This window comes from Asterias rubens, chromosome 2 (assembly GCF_902459465.1).
Source record: "Asterias rubens chromosome 2, eAstRub1.3, whole genome shotgun sequence".
NCBI classification, from domain to species: domain Eukaryota; kingdom Metazoa; phylum Echinodermata; class Asteroidea; order Forcipulatida; family Asteriidae; genus Asterias; species Asterias rubens.
The window spans coordinates 2,550,412-2,570,550 of NC_047063.1; the positions used below are offsets into that span (position 1 = coordinate 2,550,412).

The 20,139-nt window shown below is 37.8% G+C and overlaps 3 protein-coding genes across 5 annotated transcripts in view; 1 reads left to right on the plus strand and 2 right to left on the minus strand.

Annotated features, from left to right (window-relative positions):
* Positions 1-752: 752 nt before the first annotated feature.
* On the minus strand, positions 753-3,957 carry LOC117307106 (28S ribosomal protein S25, mitochondrial-like). The gene is made up of 4 exons (XM_033791764.1): positions 3,768-3,957; positions 2,815-2,921; positions 2,207-2,294; positions 753-1,308 (listed from the first exon to the last, which is right to left on the minus strand). The coding sequence occupies exons 1-4, from the start codon at positions 3,899-3,901 to the stop codon at positions 1,098-1,100; spliced, it is 540 nt and encodes a 179-aa protein (XP_033647655.1). The 5' UTR covers positions 3,902-3,957; the 3' UTR covers positions 753-1,097.
* A 229-nt stretch (positions 3,958-4,186) lies between these two features.
* Positions 4,187-8,539, plus strand: LOC117302968 (armadillo repeat-containing protein 10-like). The gene is made up of 5 exons (XM_033786976.1): positions 4,187-4,358; positions 5,122-5,297; positions 5,721-5,858; positions 6,080-6,331; positions 7,019-8,539. The coding sequence occupies exons 1-5, from the start codon at positions 4,187-4,189 to the stop codon at positions 7,286-7,288; spliced, it is 1,008 nt and encodes a 335-aa protein (XP_033642867.1). The 3' UTR covers positions 7,289-8,539.
* A 2,495-nt stretch (positions 8,540-11,034) lies between these two features.
* Positions 11,035-20,139, minus strand: part of LOC117306774 (dynein regulatory complex subunit 6-like) — a 28,915-nt gene continuing 19,810 nt past the window's right edge. For all 3 annotated transcript variants that reach the window (XM_033791279.1, XM_033791278.1, XM_033791275.1), the window contains 7 exons: positions 19,784-20,003; positions 18,912-19,074; positions 17,050-17,169; positions 14,992-15,118; positions 14,025-14,243; positions 12,524-12,687; positions 11,035-11,919 (listed from right to left, as the gene is read on the minus strand). In XM_033791279.1, the coding sequence (XP_033647170.1) occupies positions 11,433-11,919; positions 12,524-12,687; positions 14,025-14,243; positions 14,992-15,118; positions 17,050-17,169; positions 18,912-19,074; positions 19,784-20,003 (1,500 nt within the window). In that variant the 3' untranslated portion in view covers positions 11,035-11,432. The remainder of the gene's footprint in view (positions 11,920-12,523; positions 12,688-14,024; positions 14,244-14,991; positions 15,119-17,049; positions 17,170-18,911; positions 19,075-19,783; positions 20,004-20,139) is intronic.

The following is a 20,139-nucleotide window of genomic DNA, read 5'->3' on the forward strand; positions in this document are numbered from 1 at the left end:
TCTCGCAATTTCGACTACCAATTGAGCTCAAATTTTCACAGGTTTGTTATTTTATGCATATGTTGAGATACACCACTCTATGGATACACCAACTGTGAAGACTGATCTTTGACAATTACCAATAGTGTCCAGGGTCTTTAAACCCTATTCATAAATTGCCATTTCCTAATCTGCCCTGGAGATTAAAAAAAAGCACTGTCTGCATAAAGATAACCAACAATTATTTAAAAACAAGGAAAATGCTGCATAAAAGCTCAGAAATTTTATTTTTTAATTACACCACTGACACAAGTATTGATCCAAGAATACCCTGAAACAAAAACCCTGAACTAACACAAGAAATAAGTGGTCAGCAAAGTTAACATGTACAGTAACATTGAAGTCCGCACTTTAATGGTTGATTCAATGTATTTTTTAAACAAGATGAATGAGTACACTTAACAACATCTTGAAAATGAAGGTTTCAATATCACAAATTCTGCATCAATTATCTTGGAATTATGCTCCTCTTTCAGGCATGCAACTGCTTGTGAAAAAAAAAGAGGACAATTTTCAAAGGCACAACTCGAGTACGGAGCGAGGCAGCCGAAACGCCATGGGACATGATACCCACAATGGTACCCTAGAAAATGTTGAGGTTTATTATGCTCTTATAGGTGCATTGTTAGCATGTACTAGGCTTATTTTACATGATTTTAGTTGTACACTGTTGTTGCCAGGCATATATTAGGCACAACAAAATCTGATTTTTTTTTTTTCACGTTTACAAAAACCACAAAAACGTGGAATTCCGCGGAAACGCAGAAGAGTTGCATGCCTGATATTTGAAGACATGGGCGTATCCGAATATACAGTTACGGCTACGACTATATTTTTCTCGTCCTCATGTGTTGAGATTAGAGTACATCCTTAGATCATAGATGTAGCCACCGGTTCGGAAGCACTCCGTTCACACAACGTTGTTGTTCGTTCACACAACAACGACAATTAGAAAATTATTATCTTTTCACACATTGAAACAATGATTACTGCAGGTAGGCATGTACTTAAACAAAAAAATTTAAATGATATAAAGATTTAATTTAGAGTCTATCATGCTACGAGTCTGGTAACACGCCCCTAGGAGGTTTTAATGAGCGGTCACATATGTCTCTGAATTTGCCTCGGAGTTCCTGTGGAAGGGGTACCAGTCCAGGGCAGGGTACTTGGCCAGGGATCTCACATATGCACTTTCTCAGATAGCCATCTCCAAAGTGGGCTGGATTGGATCGACTCTCTTGGGCTTTGCGTTCTCTTTCTAACACCTCCCTGTGAAGAACAAACATAACATTTGATACAATGAGAAGGTATGAATGAGGTTAGGTTTGCGCAAATCAACTAAACGAGTGTGAAAGAGTGCGAAGTCTCCTTGAATACATACATTTATCTTTCGCTGTGATCTGGGTTGTTAAAGGCAGAGGACACTATTGGTAACTACTCAAAATAATTATTAGCATAAAACCTTACTTGGTAACGAGTAATGGGGCGAGGTTGATAGTATAAAATCTTGTAAGAAACGGCTCCCTCTGAATGTGTTTGAGAAAGAAGAAATTTTCCACGAATTTGATTTCGAGACCTCAGATTTAGAATTAGGGGTCTCGAAATCAAGCATCTGAAAGCACACATCTTCATGTGACTGACAATGGTGTTTTTTCTTTCCTTATTATCTCTTAACTTCGAAGACCAATTGAGCTCAAATTTCCACAGGTTTGTTATTTTATGCATATGTTGAGATACACCAAGTGAGAAGACTTGTTTTTGACAATAACCAATAGTGTCCAGTGTCGTTAAATATGGTTTTTATCTTCATTTTCTCTAATATGAATTTGATCTAAGTTATAAAATACTGGTAAAGGGCACCCGTTGCGGAAATTGTAAATTTCTACCAGAGCATTTCAAGGGCATCAAGGCAATAACCAGGGGGCATATAGGCAATCAACTTCATTGCCTCAATGAAGTATCAGGCTTGCTGACAGTTTACTTTCATAGCCAAGGCGAATAATAATTTAACAATATAAAAGGTAGATATTTATATAAATAAAAATATAAAAGGTAGAAATTTGGGAATGATTTATAAAAAAAAAAAAACAGAACAAAATAATCTTGAGCGACAAATCTACCCCAAAATAGTGAACTGTTGTAGTTTGTAGTCCTACTTAGTACTTACTCAGATTTTCCAAGTACTTTATTGAGGTGTTCAATGATTTCTAGGTTGCTTTTACTGTCTGTGTCTATCAACACTTCACCATCTTCACCTGAAGAAAACAAAAACCATAAACCTTCAGAAAAATTTAAGTTCAAAGCTATATGATAAGAAACCATACGTGTAAACTACACAAATGGTAAGAGTACGTCACCAGTGTTGTAGCCACAATGGGCGATGCTGGGCAGCCCTGCCATAGACTCAAAAGTTTTGCCCAGCCGTCTCCGCAAAATATATTGTGCCGCCCAGCACAAAATTAAAAATATTGTCCACTGTGTGCATTGATCTGAGACACAGCTAGCGATAAGGAGTATCAAATATCACAGAGAAAGATACACAGTCAAAAGGCCTCTCAACTTTGTGTATGGCCCAATACACAAACAGTTGCCCATGGTCTTGACCTTGGTGCCCCTTAAAAAAATCTACCCCATTGACTTCCCAAGATTTTCCAATGGAAGTGCCCTTTTGCTAAATGAAAATGGCCTAGCTCTTTTGAAGATGGAATTCCAGGCCTGGGCCAGTCACTGAAAAAGTTAAAACAGGGATCATTTTTCTTTTGGTTTGTGTTTTACCTAGAAAACATCTGATGAAAGGCGATGGTGTGATATTCTTGAAAGTTTTCATTTGAATGGAAGGATTCTTGAACTGGAGCTGAGGTAGATTGTAGAATACGAAGTCTCTGAAAACAAGAAAGAAAACAATATTTTAGAAGGAAATATACTGAATCTGACCTTTACTTTTTTATTTTTACTGACCGAAATTTATTGTGACAAACAAATTAAAAGTAATTATAAATAGGGGCTAGTAATATAGACTGTGTTCCAATATTAACCAAAATATTAAGAAGATTGCCGCTTTTGGTCCGATCCTGACCTAACCCTCAATCCTCCGTTCCAATGAGACAGTGAGGGGGATACAGGGTGGCCATAATATCACGACTACTTTTAATCATAATTTTTTTTTTTACCAGAATAAAATTTAGCAAACATCAAATAAGCGGTTTTGTTCTAATTGCAAAGAACATAACCTAAACCATCCTCCCAATGGTCGCAGAGGAGGATGGAGGATAATCAGATTCACAATTATCACACCTTATTATCGGAAAAGTAAATGCTGCGGTATATTTTAATAGTTGTTAACAACAAATACACCAAAAAATTGTAGTAAGTTGTTTATGCTGCGGTATATTTTAATAGTTGTTAACATCAAACACACTGAAAATCTGTAGTGTAAAGAAAAAAAAGTGGCTTATGCTAGCTGGATACAGCCTAACTTTTTCTATCCTGTATTACAGGATAGAAAAAGTTTGTGCAACCATTTTTATTTTTCCATTTATGAAGAAGGAACCAACTTACAACAAACAAACGTAACGGTAATGAAAAATCATATGTAAATAATGTAAATGAAGACTTAAGAGCCAAGTACCCTAAGAATGAACCATATAATAACAACATTTGAAAAACACATAAAGGGCAAACATGAAAATACTGAGGGGAAAAAAATGAAATTTTGAAAAACTACTAACCTTGTTCCTTTACTCGGCATTCCAAATGTGTTAAAGTTTATAATCAGGATTTTTACATCGTCCTTCAAGTAGACACTGCCTTGCTTAAGATATCTTAATGTCCGCCTCAGCGGAAAGCGACCTTTCATCGGCATTTTGAGAGCGTGTTTTGAGTAACTTTGGCCTACACTTGCTCCTTTTTTTATACATACAGTGCGCATGCGCTTTGTAAAGTTTTTATCAGTCCAATTCAATAACTTATTTTACATTAACTCAATGTTGTTTTATTAATTCCAATTTAATAATTTATGAAAAATTTAAAACAAACAAGATCAAATTTAATATTTGGTGGAATCTTAAAATGAAAAATTAATGTAAATTTAGATTTAAACGTAAACTAATAATTTATTGAATCGTGAAATGATCATTGAAGTTACAAGATGGCGGCGCCCATGAGCTTCTTTCCTCGAATGATCGTAGGGGGAACAACATTTATTGTTGTAGTTGCTGGGGCGTTTTATATCTACTATAAAACGAGATACATATTTGATGATAAGACATCGGATGATGAGGCGGGTGAAAAGAATGTCAGTAAAAATGAAGATCTAACAGGCAAGTGTCAGCGTCACACTGGTATCGATAATTTGTCTAGTTTCCGGACAAAAGTTATGGTAATTTTTGTAGTAGTACAGTCACAGTGCTACACTCCTTCATCATCACTAGCACTACACTGTTAGCACTAGTAGCACTGTGTTTTATGTCAGATGAAACTTCGTGTGAGGGGTGTGTGAAGGGGGCGGGGTTTATTTAGGGTTATTTAACTTAATAGTGAGTTTTTGAATTGAACACATCATCATCACTTAATTAAGGATAGATTAAGAAAGGGGCGGGGCCCAGGAGTATATCTAAGGTGCTGGTAGACCTAGCTAGACCCAGTAACTAGGGCGCTGTACTCCTGTCTTCATAATGTTGTCATGATCGGTAGTATGCTAGTACTACCGATAATGACAAAGTTTTGAAAAAGGGAGTACAGCACCCTACTCCTATTATTAGAACTATATGATTATGAGGATCGTTCCGCTATCGCCTCCACGAACGATAGCAGAACGAACCTATACATTGTAGTTCAAGGAATAACAGCACCCCAGTCATGTCTGGGTGCGCGCTGGTCTGGAGGTGTGGAGGGCCGCAGGCAGGCCTCAAGTCGTTGGGATAGGCATTCTACTTCAACAAGTCATTAGGAGGAGCCTGATACTAGAAGTAGTTTGTACGAACACCACGTTTTTAATATTATCAATTCTTCATACATCACCAATCAGTGACTAAATGTTTCTGCATACTTAAATAAGTATTACATTTCTTCTTTTTTCACCAGATGAACCGGAACACAGAAAAGAAGATTCACGATCAGATTCTTCAAGCATTGATCCCGAGGCTGCTGATTTCACTACCATCAATTTGATCAAGTTACTACAGTGTGATCAGGATGATAGTCAGCTATGCAAAGTTTTGACAACTCTCGCAAACAAAGCGGCATTCACACAGGGACAGGTAAAACAAGGGAGGTAGTGGACCAATTTGATGTGATTGTTTTTGTGTGGGTATGGGTAGCTGCGTAAGCGTAACCCTCCTCCCTCCCTCGCCATCGGGAGGAGGGTTACGTTATCGCAACTAGGGTATGGGCACTCCCTAACACAAGCTGCTGTGCTTACTTGGCTGTGCCCCCGATTCCTAAAATTCTTGTACCACTTTGTTTACATTGAATTTATATTGATTGAAGATTTTGGAAATAAATGTTGTTGAATTGGGTCAACAGCCATTTGTTATTATTGTTTAAAAGGACAGGTAGAATTTAGCAATAAAATGAAGAGATGATGCGACACAAAAACACCAATTGCAAAAGATTAAATTGAATTGATGTTTGATTGATGAACAAATAAAATTACATTTGGTGTACTGTCTTTCTCTCTACAGAATGCTGTGCGCCTTGCTGGGGGTCTACCAGTTATCGTAAAACAACTCGAGAGAGATGGGGAAAGTGTGAAAACAAGCGCTGCCAGCTGTGTTGCAAATCTGTCTCTAAATAATCGTAATCAGCCCATACTACTCAAGGTAAAAATAATAATAATAATAGCCTACTACATGTTGGTTCGTATATAGCCCTTTGCAACATCCCTAGGGGCGTATCAAAGCATAACGCTCCGTATTTTGTTTTCGAAGACAGTATGTGGAGCTACATTTTGAAGTTCATAGCAAGAGAATGGCTTGAATGAATAGAGGACAGGATTACTTCCTCTTTCAAAAATACGTTTTTTTTCGTTGTGTTCCTACAGTCTTGCAGTCAAACTCTTCTCCAGTTAAGCTCCGACCAGAATCACAGCGATGATCTTCGCTTAGCCTGTATACAAGCACTGGTCAACTTGTCGGTTAGTGGTCAATGCGGGGATTGCTTTGGGCCGCTAGCTTTGCATAGTCTCTTCAAGCTTCTTGGAGACGGTTCGACACCTTTAGGACAGCAAGCACTACGTGTGTTAGTCAATCTGTCCGCTGACGGCACGGTGTCACCAGCCCTGCTCCAATATGAGGTGAGAAAACGTTAGCGGTGTGTGTAAAAGCATTTTCGCACTACTCCACACCTCGGAGGGAAACCCGGGGAAAAACAGCCAGCCCTATCGGCTGGATTGCATCATTGTGTTCAATTACTGGAGCAATCGTTACACGAGTGAATACTCGCAATGCATTTTCAACGTTCCAATGCAACATTCCGGCAGTCCAATGGAACGGTCCATGAGCACACACATACTTATCCGATCCAATTACAATGTTCAACTGCTCTTGACTTTTGAGACGCTCCCTAAAGGAAGCAAAGTTCCACATGGGGCATGCCATTTTTATTCAAGAAAGTAAACCAAAGCATTTTTCGAGCGACCCCTACAAGTTCAAGATACAAGTACCACAAGAAAAGTGTTACAATGCTGATTATTCATGTGTCAGGCTTGTATGCCTCATTTTTGAAAGGGCACCAAGGCATTTTCTCCTTGGTAAAGGGCACTCTTTGAGGAAATTGTAAATTTCTACCAGATCATTTGAAGGGCACCAAGGCAGGGGGCATGGAGGCAATTGCCTTCAATGTTCTCCGTGAAGTGTCAGGCCTGACGTGTAACAACTATTTAATAGTATTTTCTTTTTGGTTTAGACACTAATACATGTAGTACTGTATTTCTTGAGCGGAAAAGTTTCAAAGATTTTTGTTATTTTCTCTCACTGTAAAGGTTACAGAGAGTTTCCTGGGTCTCCTTCAGCCGCATCACACTGACGAATCCCTTCTCAGGACGCTATCATTTCTTCTGAACCTTAAACGAGAAAGCCTTACCGCCACCGGGACCACCATCGGTGGCGCCGTCCCGAGGGACAGTTTCTCAAACTACTTTTCCCAAAGGGCAGATGAGTTGACTGTTGTTATCAAAGTCTTGATGGACCATGGCAACACAGACGTGAGGCAACAGGCGGGGAGGCTGCTGGTGTTATTGTCTGCGCCATAAAATATCAAGATTGTTATCTCGTATCCAGCATTGTGTGACCAAATTTGCTTAGCGTGAAATTTCTTCCTTGATAAAAACAGGATTACCAACTGCTCATTGGCATATTTTACAACTTCTACTCATTTTTACTCTAACATTCTAAAAACAAAATACTTAGCTCTTATTCTTTCAAACTTTCTCAAGATACATATATGCAACTCCAAATCATGTTTAAATCTCAACAGATTTATTTAAACTGTAACACTTGCATTATTATGTACAGTAATTGCATATGTACAAAACCACTGCATAAATTTGTCTGCATGTATGTACACCTTTCCATGTTCCAAAAACGAAGCTAACTTAATTTAAACAAACCTGTACAGTTATAATTTAACTTTATAAATTAACCTTGTGGATCTATTATACAGGTAGAACATGTATATATATACAGGTAGCAAATTTATAATAGAAATGTTTTCCAATTAAAGTATTCCTTAATCCAAAGACCCAAACAAAAAGAGTTCTGTTTACAGTTTCTTGTGTTGCTTGACCGGCAAAACTACTTTTTCCAAGCTGTTCATTGGTTTTGTAAATGAGATATTGTACATTTACTTTCTCACATTTGCAGTAAACATGAGAAAATTTTATTTCTTTCTGAAAGCGAAAACAGCTATTTTATCTGGGGTAACCAATTTACAAGGTGCCGTGGCACAATCCAGGGGTTGATTTCACAAAGAGTTAGGACTAGTCCTAACTTAGGACTAGTCTTAGGAGATACTAATAATGTATGGCTAGTCCTGTTGCCCTGGTTTTGGCCTTGGTGTCCTCAACCGACTTCAGATTTTCCAATGGAAGTGCCCTTTGCAAAATAAAAATGGCGTTGCCCTTTCAACATGTTCAAAAATAAAGTTCCAGGCTTGCAATCAACCATACCAGAAAGCACCACGGTGAACCTCGTCTAATAAAGATAAGTGTCATTTTTATGTGCACTTCACAACAGACAGGACTTACAACTATACATCCCCTAAGGATGAAGCAATGGTTAAGGTTCTTCCTACAGGACACAAGTGTCCTAACCTGGACTGGAACCCCCACTCTGCTGACCAGAAACACCACAGTCTCAAGTCCAGTGCGCTTGACCGATCAGCCGAAACAGGAATGTCTTTACTCAAGTAGACACAAACAATTCTAGGATACCAAACTGTAGCGCAGTGTATACTACCATCTCTTATTATACTGGCTGTACACTCACTGTGTGCACATCTTATAGTTTTTAGGTGTTCGGCTTTTAGCCGAAAACCTATTGTTATTGTTAAGTTTTTTTTTTTTTTTTTTTTTTTTCTCCGTCTTCTTCTTCTGCCTGAACGTTCTCCGCCAATTTTGAGAAAAACTGAAACTTGTATGAACTTGAAACTTCTCATGAACATCAACCTCGGTGAGTAGACGGCACCGCAACTTTTTTGGAATGGTGACGTCATTACGTTAAATAAACGTTAAATAAACCTTAAATAATTAGAAAAATCATATCTTCAAAACCAAAAGAGCTACGTTCAAGATTCTTTTTTTACATAAAACCTCTTATAAAGATCTACAAATGCGGTGCACAACGTGACCCCATTTGACCTTTACTTCCGGTCGAAACCGGAAGTTAAAGTAACAAATCATGTTATTTTGGGCTCTAGAGCCTAAGTGAATAAAAATATGAAAAAATGTCCAATGCATAAAAATTTTTTAAACTCAAGAGCATTCTAAAAATATAATGTGTGACGTCATAGCTACGTCACAACGAAAATGGTACACGAGGTCGAAAAAAAAATTATTTTGCTATCTCAAAAAATACAGCATGTACGGACTTGAAACTTACCACGTACTTAGACCAAAGCGTGTATATGACAAAGAACAAAATTTGGAATGATGACGTCATCGATGACGTCATTATATTAAATTGAAGTTTTTTATTAAAATACTCATATCTCCAGAATCAGATATGCTACATACGTGATCTTTACACCATATGAAAGGTCATGAAGTATTAAACAAATCTTACACAGGGTGTGACCCCATTTGACCTTTACTTCCGGTCGAAACCGGAAGTAGTAGTTTGTTTTATAAAAATCGTATCTGAATAATATTTTTTTGTGTATTAATATAATAACTTAATTTTAAGGCCCTTCGACGATTCTACAAATGTTTACAATGTGTGACCTCATTTGACCTTCATTTCCGGTCGAACCCGGAAGTATAAGTTTGTACATACAAAATTGTGTATCTTATTAATGAAACGTGGTACATTAATAATCATTACATCAATTTTGAGCTCTCTGGCAATTCTATATGTTTTGCACAAAGTGTGACCCCATTTGACCTTTAAATCCTGTCAAACCGGAAGCTGAAGTTTAATATGACAAACCTTCATTTCTCCGTCTTCTTCTGCCTGAACGTTCTCCGCCAATTTTGAGAAAAACTGAAACTTGTATGAACTTGAAACTTCTCATGAACATCAACCTCGGTGAGTAGACGGCACCGCAACTTTTTTGGAATGGTGACGTCATTACGTTAAATAAACGTTAAATAAACCTTAAATAATTTGAAAAATCATATCTTCAAAACCAAAAGAGCTACGTTCAAGATTCTTTTTGTACATGAAACCTCTTATAAAGATCTACAAATGCGGTGCACAACGTGACCCCATTTGACCTTTACTTCAGAAATCCGAACACCTCGAATTTGTTATCAAACAAATTCTTATGTCTAGTTGTTCTGGTGGCTGTTCCTTTTTGCAACTTGCGCCTGGGTCATTATGTTAAAATGCACTTTGGGAAGGGTACTTAATGCACTTGAGACCAACCCAAGAACTGACTCAGCGGTAGTACAGTTAATTAGGATCCTATAAGCTAAAGTAGTAGTCCCAGCCTAATTCTATACTATCCGCCAAGGTAAGAGTTAATAAGCAGGACAGTTTTTTCCAGAACCGAGAAGTCTCCCGAACAATCTACTCCGCGGTAGTAGAATTAAGCAAGACAGTTTTCTAAGAACAAACTCTACCTGGCAAGTAGATACACACATGGTGTTACCGCAAACCAAATATATATTGATACCTCACCGTGCAATGCCTCAAATCCTATATAATGCACTTTAGTTATCACACAAGATCACAAGGGCAAATACCGAAAACGGAAAAAAAAAACATAAAGTGCTTCAGCATCGCATATCCTACAAGGCCGAGTTGGATATGGGATGCAGAAGCGCCATTTTTTTTTTCCAGTATTCCAAAATGCGAATGGGATACCGAATTTATCACCAAGCAGACTCGACATGTACACCTCTTAAAATAACGCAATATACAGTAGTAGAGTTAGAACACAGCGGGCTGGAAAACGATTTGATATTGGATGGGACATGCAATAGTATACACATATTGACTGGCAACGAGGTAACTAGTATACGTCTATTCCCACGAGGGACTTTGAGTGACCAGAAGAGCGACCTATTTCCCGAGGCCGAAGACCGAGGGAAATAGGCCCCTCTTCTGGTCACTCACAGGCCCGAGGGGGAATATACATACACTAGTTACCGAATTATGCCAGTCGATATGTGTTTTATAACACAGCTCGGTCTTAAAATGTCAAGCAAGAACAGAAAAAGGAAATCTGTAGTTGTTGTTCACGGTTCAAGTCAAGAGAGGGCGCTGTTACCGCGGGCACTATATTCAAAGACTATTGCCCGCTCTGGTACTATTCCCGCAAAACGCGCGCGCGATCACTAGCCTATATTAGTTCATCCCGGCTGACCGTGTTTCAGCCAACCAGAATACAAAACAAGCAAGAGGTGTGTTAAAAAGGTTAATACAACACTCTTATTGCTATGGATTGACCAAATCAAAAAATCAAAAGTTTGCTTTAAGATAAACATGTAGGCCTATCTAGAATGCAGATGACTGTTGATGTATGGGTCGTGTCCACCATTGCTGCAGTACTAATGCATCAAACACAAGTGCATCTACGAACAGTTCTTACTGCTTCTAACTTGACCAGCTTGGGGAGTCAGCTCAGGCTCACCTAACATGAAGCTGTGCATGTCAACTTGTGAGGACAGACTTTTGACCTCCTCAGCAGATAATGATTAACTGCTCCAATCACCAAGATTTATAACGTCAACATGTTCATTCAGATGGGATTACCTCCGCATGATCATCAACGATTTTTCTTGTGTCAGTGCCATCAGTCAACTCCCCCTGGGGTGTCGGCCCACTCCCCGACTCCCCAACAACTCCGCCCTCAGATGGTACATCTCCATCTTTCACTCCCAGTGTGCTTTCATTCTCCTTTCCTTCAGCAGAAAAGGACACCTTAATGCTATCTTTGTACTCCTGTGGCTCCCCCTCGGCAATCTTCTCTTTGTCCGATGGGACTTCCTCACCCCCTGCGGGTTTGACGTTGTCCTCGTCTGCATTGTTCTTCTCGTTCATGTCACCTTCTCCTTTTCCCTTCGCCTTCTCTTTTTCCTTCTCTTTGTCCTTTTTCTTCTTGTCTGCCTCTGCTTTCTGCATAGCTGCGAGGTAGTCAAAGCCTGGGCCGAAACTGGACGGCACCGGGTCGTCATTCCACCGTACTGTTTCCACTTTTGCAGCAAGCTTCATATAGGACGCTCTTTCAAAGGAAATAGGGACAAGAAAATGTCATTGGATAAATAAATAAAAGTGTTTATTTCTGAGTATTAAAAACTACTCTTGAGCTTCATGTAGAATGCTCTTTCAAAGGAAATTGGGACAAGAACATTTGGTTGGTCAAATCAATACATACGTTTATTTCTGAATAATATAAAAAAGTACATGTGATGTTTAAATTTATGGCACAAAAATAATTTCAGGTAAACTTATTTCTCAAGATAACTGAAACTATTTTAATAAACTTTTTTTTGATAACCCCTAGAGTTGTAGATCCAATGAGCTTTTGGGAACGGTATCCTCAGTGGTAGAGAAGCAGATCAAAGAGCATGACTTATTTTATTTGAAGACAAAAACAACATTAGTAAAACAAATCTGAAATATCTCAACCATGTCCAATTGAGTCTGTATTTAGTTATATTAATAATAATTTATTGAATTAATATTGCGCTCTGTCCAGGACCAGCTTGTTTGAGGGCGCATAACAATTTAAAAATACCATTAGAAAATTACACACAAACAGTTCGAGAATAAGTACACCAATATTAGAAGAAAAAAAGTATTTTTTAAAGAAAACTTCCACTCACTTGCTGATGTTCTTGCAATACAGCATAAACAGCAAGCGTAGACGTCTACAACCTTTGCGTAGAAACCTGATGGACTTATCACTGACATGGACACAGCCAGAGAGGTCTAGACTGATGAGATAGTGACAGACCCCTGACAGGTACTGTATGCTTAGGTCTGTAAGCTGTGGGAGTGAGGGAACAAACAGTCACTGAATGAGCATCGCTAAATTTGCGAGTTAAAGGCAGTGGACACTATTGGTAACTACTCAAAATAATTATTATCATAAAACCTTTCTGGATAACGAGTAATGGGGAGAGGTTGATAGTATAAAACATTGTGAGAAACGGCTCCCTCTGAAGTGACGTAGTTTTCGAGAAAGAAGTAATTTTCCTCGAATTTGATTTCGAGACCTCAGATTTAGAACTTGAGGTCTGGAAATCAAGCATGTAAAAGCCAAAACTTTGTGCGACAAGGGTGTTTTTACTTTCATTATCACTCGCAACTTCGACAACCAATTGAGCTCAAATTTTCACAGGTTTGTTATTTTATGTATATGTTGAGATACACCAAGTGAGAAGACTAGTCTTTGACAGTAACCAATAGTGTCCAGTGTCTTTAAATTTGAATAATAGGGACTTTTCGTTTTCGACGACGGATGGTTCTGCGACGGTAAAGATGACATTTGGCGTCATCTGCGCATGCTTCGGCTTTGAGGACGGTCGTCCCTCAATTTCTACGACAGTACTTGGGATGCATCTTCGTTGTGCTGAAAACGACAACGTTTAGCTGAACAACCGTCGCAGAACCATCCGTCGCCGAAAACGAAAAGTCCCTAATGTCTGGTACAATGACTTGCTTAGTTACAATGCGCCCTTTACATTTGAATTCCTCAGACTATCGAGACAGTTGGTACGCCACGTGATTCGGTGCAAGCTTTTGTATAGCAACCTCCAGGATGAGCAAACCCTGGTAACATTGTGCAATACACATCCATTCAGAATTGTGTGTGGGTGTTCACCGTCTCTTATGTAACTACGCAAAAGCTTGCCCCTAATCACATGGCGAAGCAGCTGTCACCGAGTGAGCGCCGTTAGAAAGTACCATTTGGCAAGGGATCCTTTTATATTGTAGGTAAACCATCAGGTTTAGAGACAGTCGCAACAGATAATAAATGGCCCGACAGGCTTTGAACTTAGCTCTTGAAGGGGCACAGCGATTTTTCTCTGGTAAGGGGCACTTGTATATGTGTAGAATGTAAACTTGTAATGGAACTTTGCAAAGGGCACCAGAGCAACAGCAAATACAAATGTATACGTGTATAATAATAATATCAATTATTTATTGTTTATTTATTGTTCATTTTTTTTTATTTTTTTATTTTTTTTTTTATTTATATATTTATTTATTTATTTATTTATTTATTTATCTTATTATTATTGTTATTTATTTATTTATTATTTTTTTTCCCGCTTAAAAACAGAGAAACCACATGTATTTAACCCAAGGTAGCAAACTTACATTCTTACAGCCAGCAATGTTTAGCACAGTCAGTCGCCTACAGCAGAAGGCCAGATTTTTGATGGCTCCGTCAGTCAGTTGGGTACAATGAGAGAGGTCCAGCCTCTCAAGATCCTTGCACTGTTGGGCAAACTTCTGCACCCCGAGATCAGTGATCTGGTAGCACTCGGACAGGGTCACATCGCGTAGACGAGGGTTGTTCCCTAGCGCTCCGAGACCCTTTAATTTAATCAAAATAAACATGTGAATATTAATAATAGTGGCCCAGAACACGTATCGTAAAACAAGCACCCTTGTTTACAGGTTTCGTCAGACTTGCCAGCTACAGTGATTAAAATCACCTATGAGGCATCCTTAAAGACACTGGACACTATTGGTAATTGTCAAAGACCAATCATCTCACTTGGTGTATCTCAACATATGCATAAATTAACAAACCTGTGAAAATTTGAGCTCAATTGGTCATCGGAGTTGCGAGATAATAATGAAAGAAAAAACACCCTTGTCACACAAACTTGTGTGCTTTCAGATTCTTGATTTTGAGACCAAAAATTCTAAACTCGAGGTCTCGAAATCAAATTCACGGAAAATTACTTCTTATTCGAAAACTATGTCACTTCAGAGGGAGCCATTTCTCACAATGTTTTATACCATCAACCTCTCCCCATTACTCGTTACCAAGTAGGGTTTTATGCGAATAATTATTTTGAGTAATTACCAATAGTGTACACTGTCTTTAATTTCATTACCAGAATAAAAATGCTGTTGATACTTTCAAGATTATTTTGAAAACTATCTTGTCTAAGTTGGCTTATCTGTCATGTCTGTAATTGTTTTTTGTCCGAGTTTCCTTTTTCTTTACTGTGTGAGGATTCACTCTCGTGCGCCTTGGGCAACTTAAGTGGGTGGATTTTGGCGCCTTACAAATACTCTAATATTATTATTACTATTTACGATTTAAACTCACCGTATCAGTAATGCTACAGCCGGATATATCTAGAGATGAGAGAGCAGGAAGATTGCCAAGCATCTCTGCACCACCATCGGTGATGTGCTCACTGAAGCAAAATGTCCCATACACCAGACTGTAACATCTGTCATGGACGGAGGAATAGACATTCATTTATTATTTGATAATAAAAATAATACTACTACTACTAATAATAATAATCATAATGACCAATAGTGACTTTACTGCTGCACAGTCGTAGGCCTACGTCCCTGTCTTATGTCCTAGTCCCCTGTTTTGTGTGTCTTGTTATTATATTATTAGTGTGTAATATACAAACTCAAATTCTGTATACAATAAATATCTCTAAGCTTACGTCATGGGGGTCTCTACTCGACAAGCTATGCTTTTTGGAGACCTCCACTTAATCACCTATTCTATATTTAACCATGAATGTTGTTTAATTGAGTTGAAATAAAGTATTTTGAATTGAACAATAAATTATTCTTATAAAACACCTTATGACTGGACCCTAAGGTGCTGCACAAATTAAGATAGAACCAAACAAGAGAAAATAAAAGTAACCAGCTAAAAAAAAAAAACTACACACCACGGAAGTTAAAAAAGTTATAAAAAGTGCCCCACAAAAAAAAAACCTTAACCAGTTTAAATTACAATTACGTAATGTTTTTCAGAAATTACACTAAAAAAATATCAGGAAAAGTGACAATGTACTTGTCAATAAAAACAACACACACGGAAAGTCAAAAAGATATAAAAAAGTACCCCACAAATGACTAGAAACCTTTGTTTTAGTTACCATTACATAAAAAGTAAATGTCAATTTATGAATTGGTTTTATTTAAAGTTATGTGTCCTCAGAACCAACAACAAATATCATAGAGCTTCCTTCAAGCACAAAAAGCAGCTTCGCATGGCAAAATTGAGCTGAACAGCATACGGTTACCAGTCAAAATACCAAATCCCATGTACCACTTGTGCCAGGGCCCAATTTAATAGAGCTGCTTTAGCACAACATTTTGCTTAAGCGAAAAAAATCCTTATTATGCTAAGTAAACAACAGCTAAATACCAGTCACAAGCAATGTATATGGCATGAAATTTTGGCCAGTAATAATGTGTAAAATAAGCGAGCTATTTTCGTGCTTCAGCAAATATTTTGCTTAAGCAGAAATTGGCCCCTGGTATCATGCAAGTCATTTCTGCTAAGCACAAACTTGTCAGCAACAGTTTCTGCTTTAGCAGCGCTATGAACTTAAGCCCTGAACTGCTGCTAACAATTACATAGCATGCAGTTATATTTTCAACGTGGACACAGTACATAAAAGTCCAGTTATGAAAGACACAATCAAGAGCACAATCATATAGTCTTCCCACGTCAATGACATCAAATTACTGCCTCGCTGATTGTAGACAGGAAGTTAATTCATTCTCTCACAAGAAACTCTTTGAGAAGTTTAACACAAACTTTTCAGGAGTAATTGAAAATGGAATGAAGAGAATTTACACAAAAAAAGAGGAATTTTCCCTGCACAGGAACACAACAAACTTGTTTTACCGCAACCCAAATTAATAAACACACAGGGAAGTGGTTTCCCCAGATGGTGCGAGCAAGATATATCATGCAATTGACATCAGGTGAGTTTGGTCAATAACAGAAAACCACATCAAGGTATATATAAAAAAATTGATCATCTGTTAGGTTAGTTTATTTTATTTTTTAACATTTATTGCACAAACATCGTAATACAGTACATTGTGGACCAAAAGGGAAACCCTGAACAGGTCCCCGCAGGCCCACTAGACGTGCTCCCTTAATCACACATAATAATAAAACAAACAGAGATAACAGAAATTATGGAACTATATCTATAGCCAAACAAAAGGTGACAAAAATCACTTTAAAAATATACAAAATATGTAAACATTATAGACAATTAAAGATACAATATTAGCTACGATAAAATTTGCAAAAGCATAATGGTAAATGATAATAATTGAGGAAATAATTTCCAAACTGAAGTCAGAATAATAATATTGAATTAAAATGACTCACTTCTGCATGATCTTGATGATGGAGACATCACTGACTCGGACACAGTTTGTCAGATTCATTTCTCTGATCTTTGGACCCGACGGGCCCTCCACTAGGCTGCGCACTCCATTGTCACTGATCCTGAAACATATTAATGATTCAGTAGATACTTTACAAATGTTAATCATAAATACCTCAGACAGTTTCGATATTCCTATTGGTGGAGAGCGCGTCACGTGGGTGTGTATAAACCTTTGTTTATGACCGGTAAAAAGTGTTAATTCATGGGCGTGACACGCGACCTTGCACCTGTTCCTATAAGAAAGTTTCTTCATTCCTATTGGTCGAGAGCAATGGCTGAAACAGTTGTGCCACATCACGCGATACGCGCAACGCCCACAGCATTCCCTTATAAGGAGTTGTTTACCCCAGGGCGACGGAGGACTTTATCATTTCATAGCTGGAGGGGTGTTGTGTTGAAAGAAATCATTTAACAAGTATAATTTTTGCATTTATTTTACTTTTTGACCAAAAAGTGATGATGTTTTTGACCGAAACGGTATTTTGTCGGTATTTATGAATGGGAATCAAAGTGTGTTGAATCTGTTTTCAACTAGTGGTTTAAACCCGCAGAGGCCTTTATAATTTACCTCGACTTTGCCTCGGTAAAATTATCAAGAACCACGCCTCGTTGGGATTAAACCACTAGTTGAAAACCTCTTCACCACACACTGATTCCCTTATTTAGATTTGGTGTGCCTCGGCCGAGCGTTCAAAAATAAAAAATTATAAACAGCATTTATAAAGCACATTATCAATCACAGATTCCTCAATGTGACTAACAATAGGAACAGAAGCTAAAAACATGAACAAATTTAAATATAGGCCAAAAATACTACAATATAAAATACCACACAGAAAAGATTATAAAATATACATTCAAACACGTAGTTAAAAATTAAAAACATTAGAAAATACAGACATGTATACATATAAAAACACATACAAATTTATTAACAATTCAATAAAGAGAAAACCCCTCCAATAATTGTTACCATAAAAACTGACTTGGTAATGAGCAATGGAGAGGGGTTGATAGAATAAAACATTGTGACAAAAGGCTCCCTCTGAAGTAATGTAGTTTTTGAGAAAAAAAGTAATTTCTCCATAAAATATTTGAATTATCTGAATGCACATGGTGTTGTTTCCTCCTTTATTCAATCGCAACTTTGACGTCCAATTGAGTGCAATTTTTCACAGGTTTGTTATGCATTAGCTGAGATAAACCAAGTGAGAAGACTGGTCTAATTACCAACGGTGTCCAGTGCCTTTACTGACAAACAGATAGAATAAAATAGATTCAACATTAAGCTCTGGTGTTTCTGCGTTAGGGTCTCAGTCTTGACACTTGTGTCCTAAAGCAAGACACTTGCTCTTTGGATGGGACAGAATTATCTGTTGATCTTGTGTTTTGTGTAATGCCATAAAAGATCCAGGTAGAGTTAGGATAATAAGAAGGCTTTCACTAGCACCCCCATACAATGTTATTGACAAAACAAGGAGACCGCTAACATAGGGCTAGACAGCTCAGTTGAAAGAGCGCTTACATGTCACTCCAGGGGTCCAGGTTCGAATTCCGCTTTAGTAAAAATTTCTTTGTTCAAAATAACATTTTTAAAATAATAAGTAGGATTTGCAAATGTTTTATGTCTGGTCCAGACTTTTATTTTGTTACTTTTCCAGAGCCTTGAGGAGTTGTTCTGCTATTGTTTTGCGCTTTATAAATTGTCCTTTATTATTATTATTATTATTATTTTTTAATAAGGTTGACAATTTGAAGGGGTTAATACTCTGTGGGTGTTCTCCCTATTTGAAACACTTACCTGATACAGTCTGCTACATTAAGCACGTTGATGTTACGACACTGAGCCAACGACTTCAGACTTGCGTCTGTCACACGAGGGCAGTCTATCACAAAGACGTGCCTGAGATCTGCGCAGTATCTACCGATGTACTTAAATGTTGCGTCGCTCAACTTGGTGTTCCCTAATTGAAGATAAACATTTTGAATATTTATTAATGACAAGAGTTGGAACTTATCAAGTGTTACACTTTTTTGATGATAATATCATTTTTATAAACGAATTAAATGATTTATTTCACTATCAAAGCCAACTCGACTAAACCTTCATACTAATTTCTGGTCCCATTTTCATAGAGCTGCGTATGGACCCGATAAAAAACACAAGTATTCTTAATAGAATAAGGCCACCAGCCAAAAATAACATGTTACAAGTATAGTTTGTGACTTCATGGTATCCTGCTTATTATGGCTATGCAGAAATTTTTGAAGAATTTTGTTTGCTTAAAGGAACATTACAGAATTGGTTTTTGCTAACCAAACAGTTGCTGGTTGTGTAAGTATTATGTGACTCGCTCTATCCTAATGTATTTTATCTTCAAGTACGCGCTAACTGGCTAATCCTCCAATCAGATTCCCAGAATGGAGTGGTGATCAAAACCAATATTGCACGGCTAATATCACTACCATGCGTCTTGTGTGTTCTATGTCACGCGCCAAGTTTGCTTGAAGATAAATATGTTATCACTCGCGCGCTCGTGAAAATACAAAAAACATAGTGCGTCTGCGTCCCATATCCAACTCGACCTTCGGCCTTGTTAGATATGGGACGCAGAAGCACTATATTTTTCCGTATTCCACTCGCGCTTGTGTGATAACTTATAGTATCATTACCTTCCACACGTATTGTCTGTAATTTCCGATGCTGTGCGATTGCCTTGAAGGCTACGTCGGTGATGTTGGGCGTCAACAGGAAAGAGATATTTCTGATATTGTGGCACTTTGAGGCGATAGCCACTATGCTTTCATCTTTGAGTGTAGCACAGTCATTCACACAAAGCGACTGGATGTTGGAGCAGCCATTGGCAATATTCTTGTAACCTGTGACTGTGATCTGGTAAAACCAAAGTGTCAAAAGAAGATGTCAGAAAATCCAGGTTTGTGTATAAATTATTATAATAATAATAAATAATAATCTAAGCATTTATATAGCGTTCTTACACAAAAAAAAAGTACCACAACGCTTAACA

What these genes read in the sequence shown, in the direction of transcription:
- LOC117307106 (XM_033791764.1), bottom strand. Translation starts at nt 3,901, where the DNA reads ATGCCGATGAAAGGTCGCTTTCCGCTGAGGCGGACATTAAGATATCTT. An exon ending in TTTCATCAGATGTTTTCTAG is followed by an intron (nt 2,295 to 2,814) that starts GTAAAACACAAA and finishes TGTTTTCTTCAG; the next exon opens with GTGAAGATGGTGAAGTGTTG. An exon ending in AAAGTACTTGGAAAATCTGA is followed by an intron (nt 1,309 to 2,206) that starts GTAAGTACTAAG and finishes TGTTCTTCACAG; the next exon opens with GGAGGTGTTAGAAAGAGAAC.
- LOC117302968 (XM_033786976.1), top strand. Translation starts at nt 4,187, where the DNA reads ATGGCGGCGCCCATGAGCTTCTTTCCTCGAATGATCGTAGGGGGAACA. An exon ending in TAAAAATGAAGATCTAACAG is followed by an intron (nt 4,359 to 5,121) that starts GCAAGTGTCAGC and finishes TTTTTTCACCAG; the next exon opens with ATGAACCGGAACACAGAAAA. An exon ending in CAGCCCTGCTCCAATATGAG is followed by an intron (nt 6,332 to 7,018) that starts GTGAGAAAACGT and finishes CTCACTGTAAAG; the next exon opens with GTTACAGAGAGTTTCCTGGG.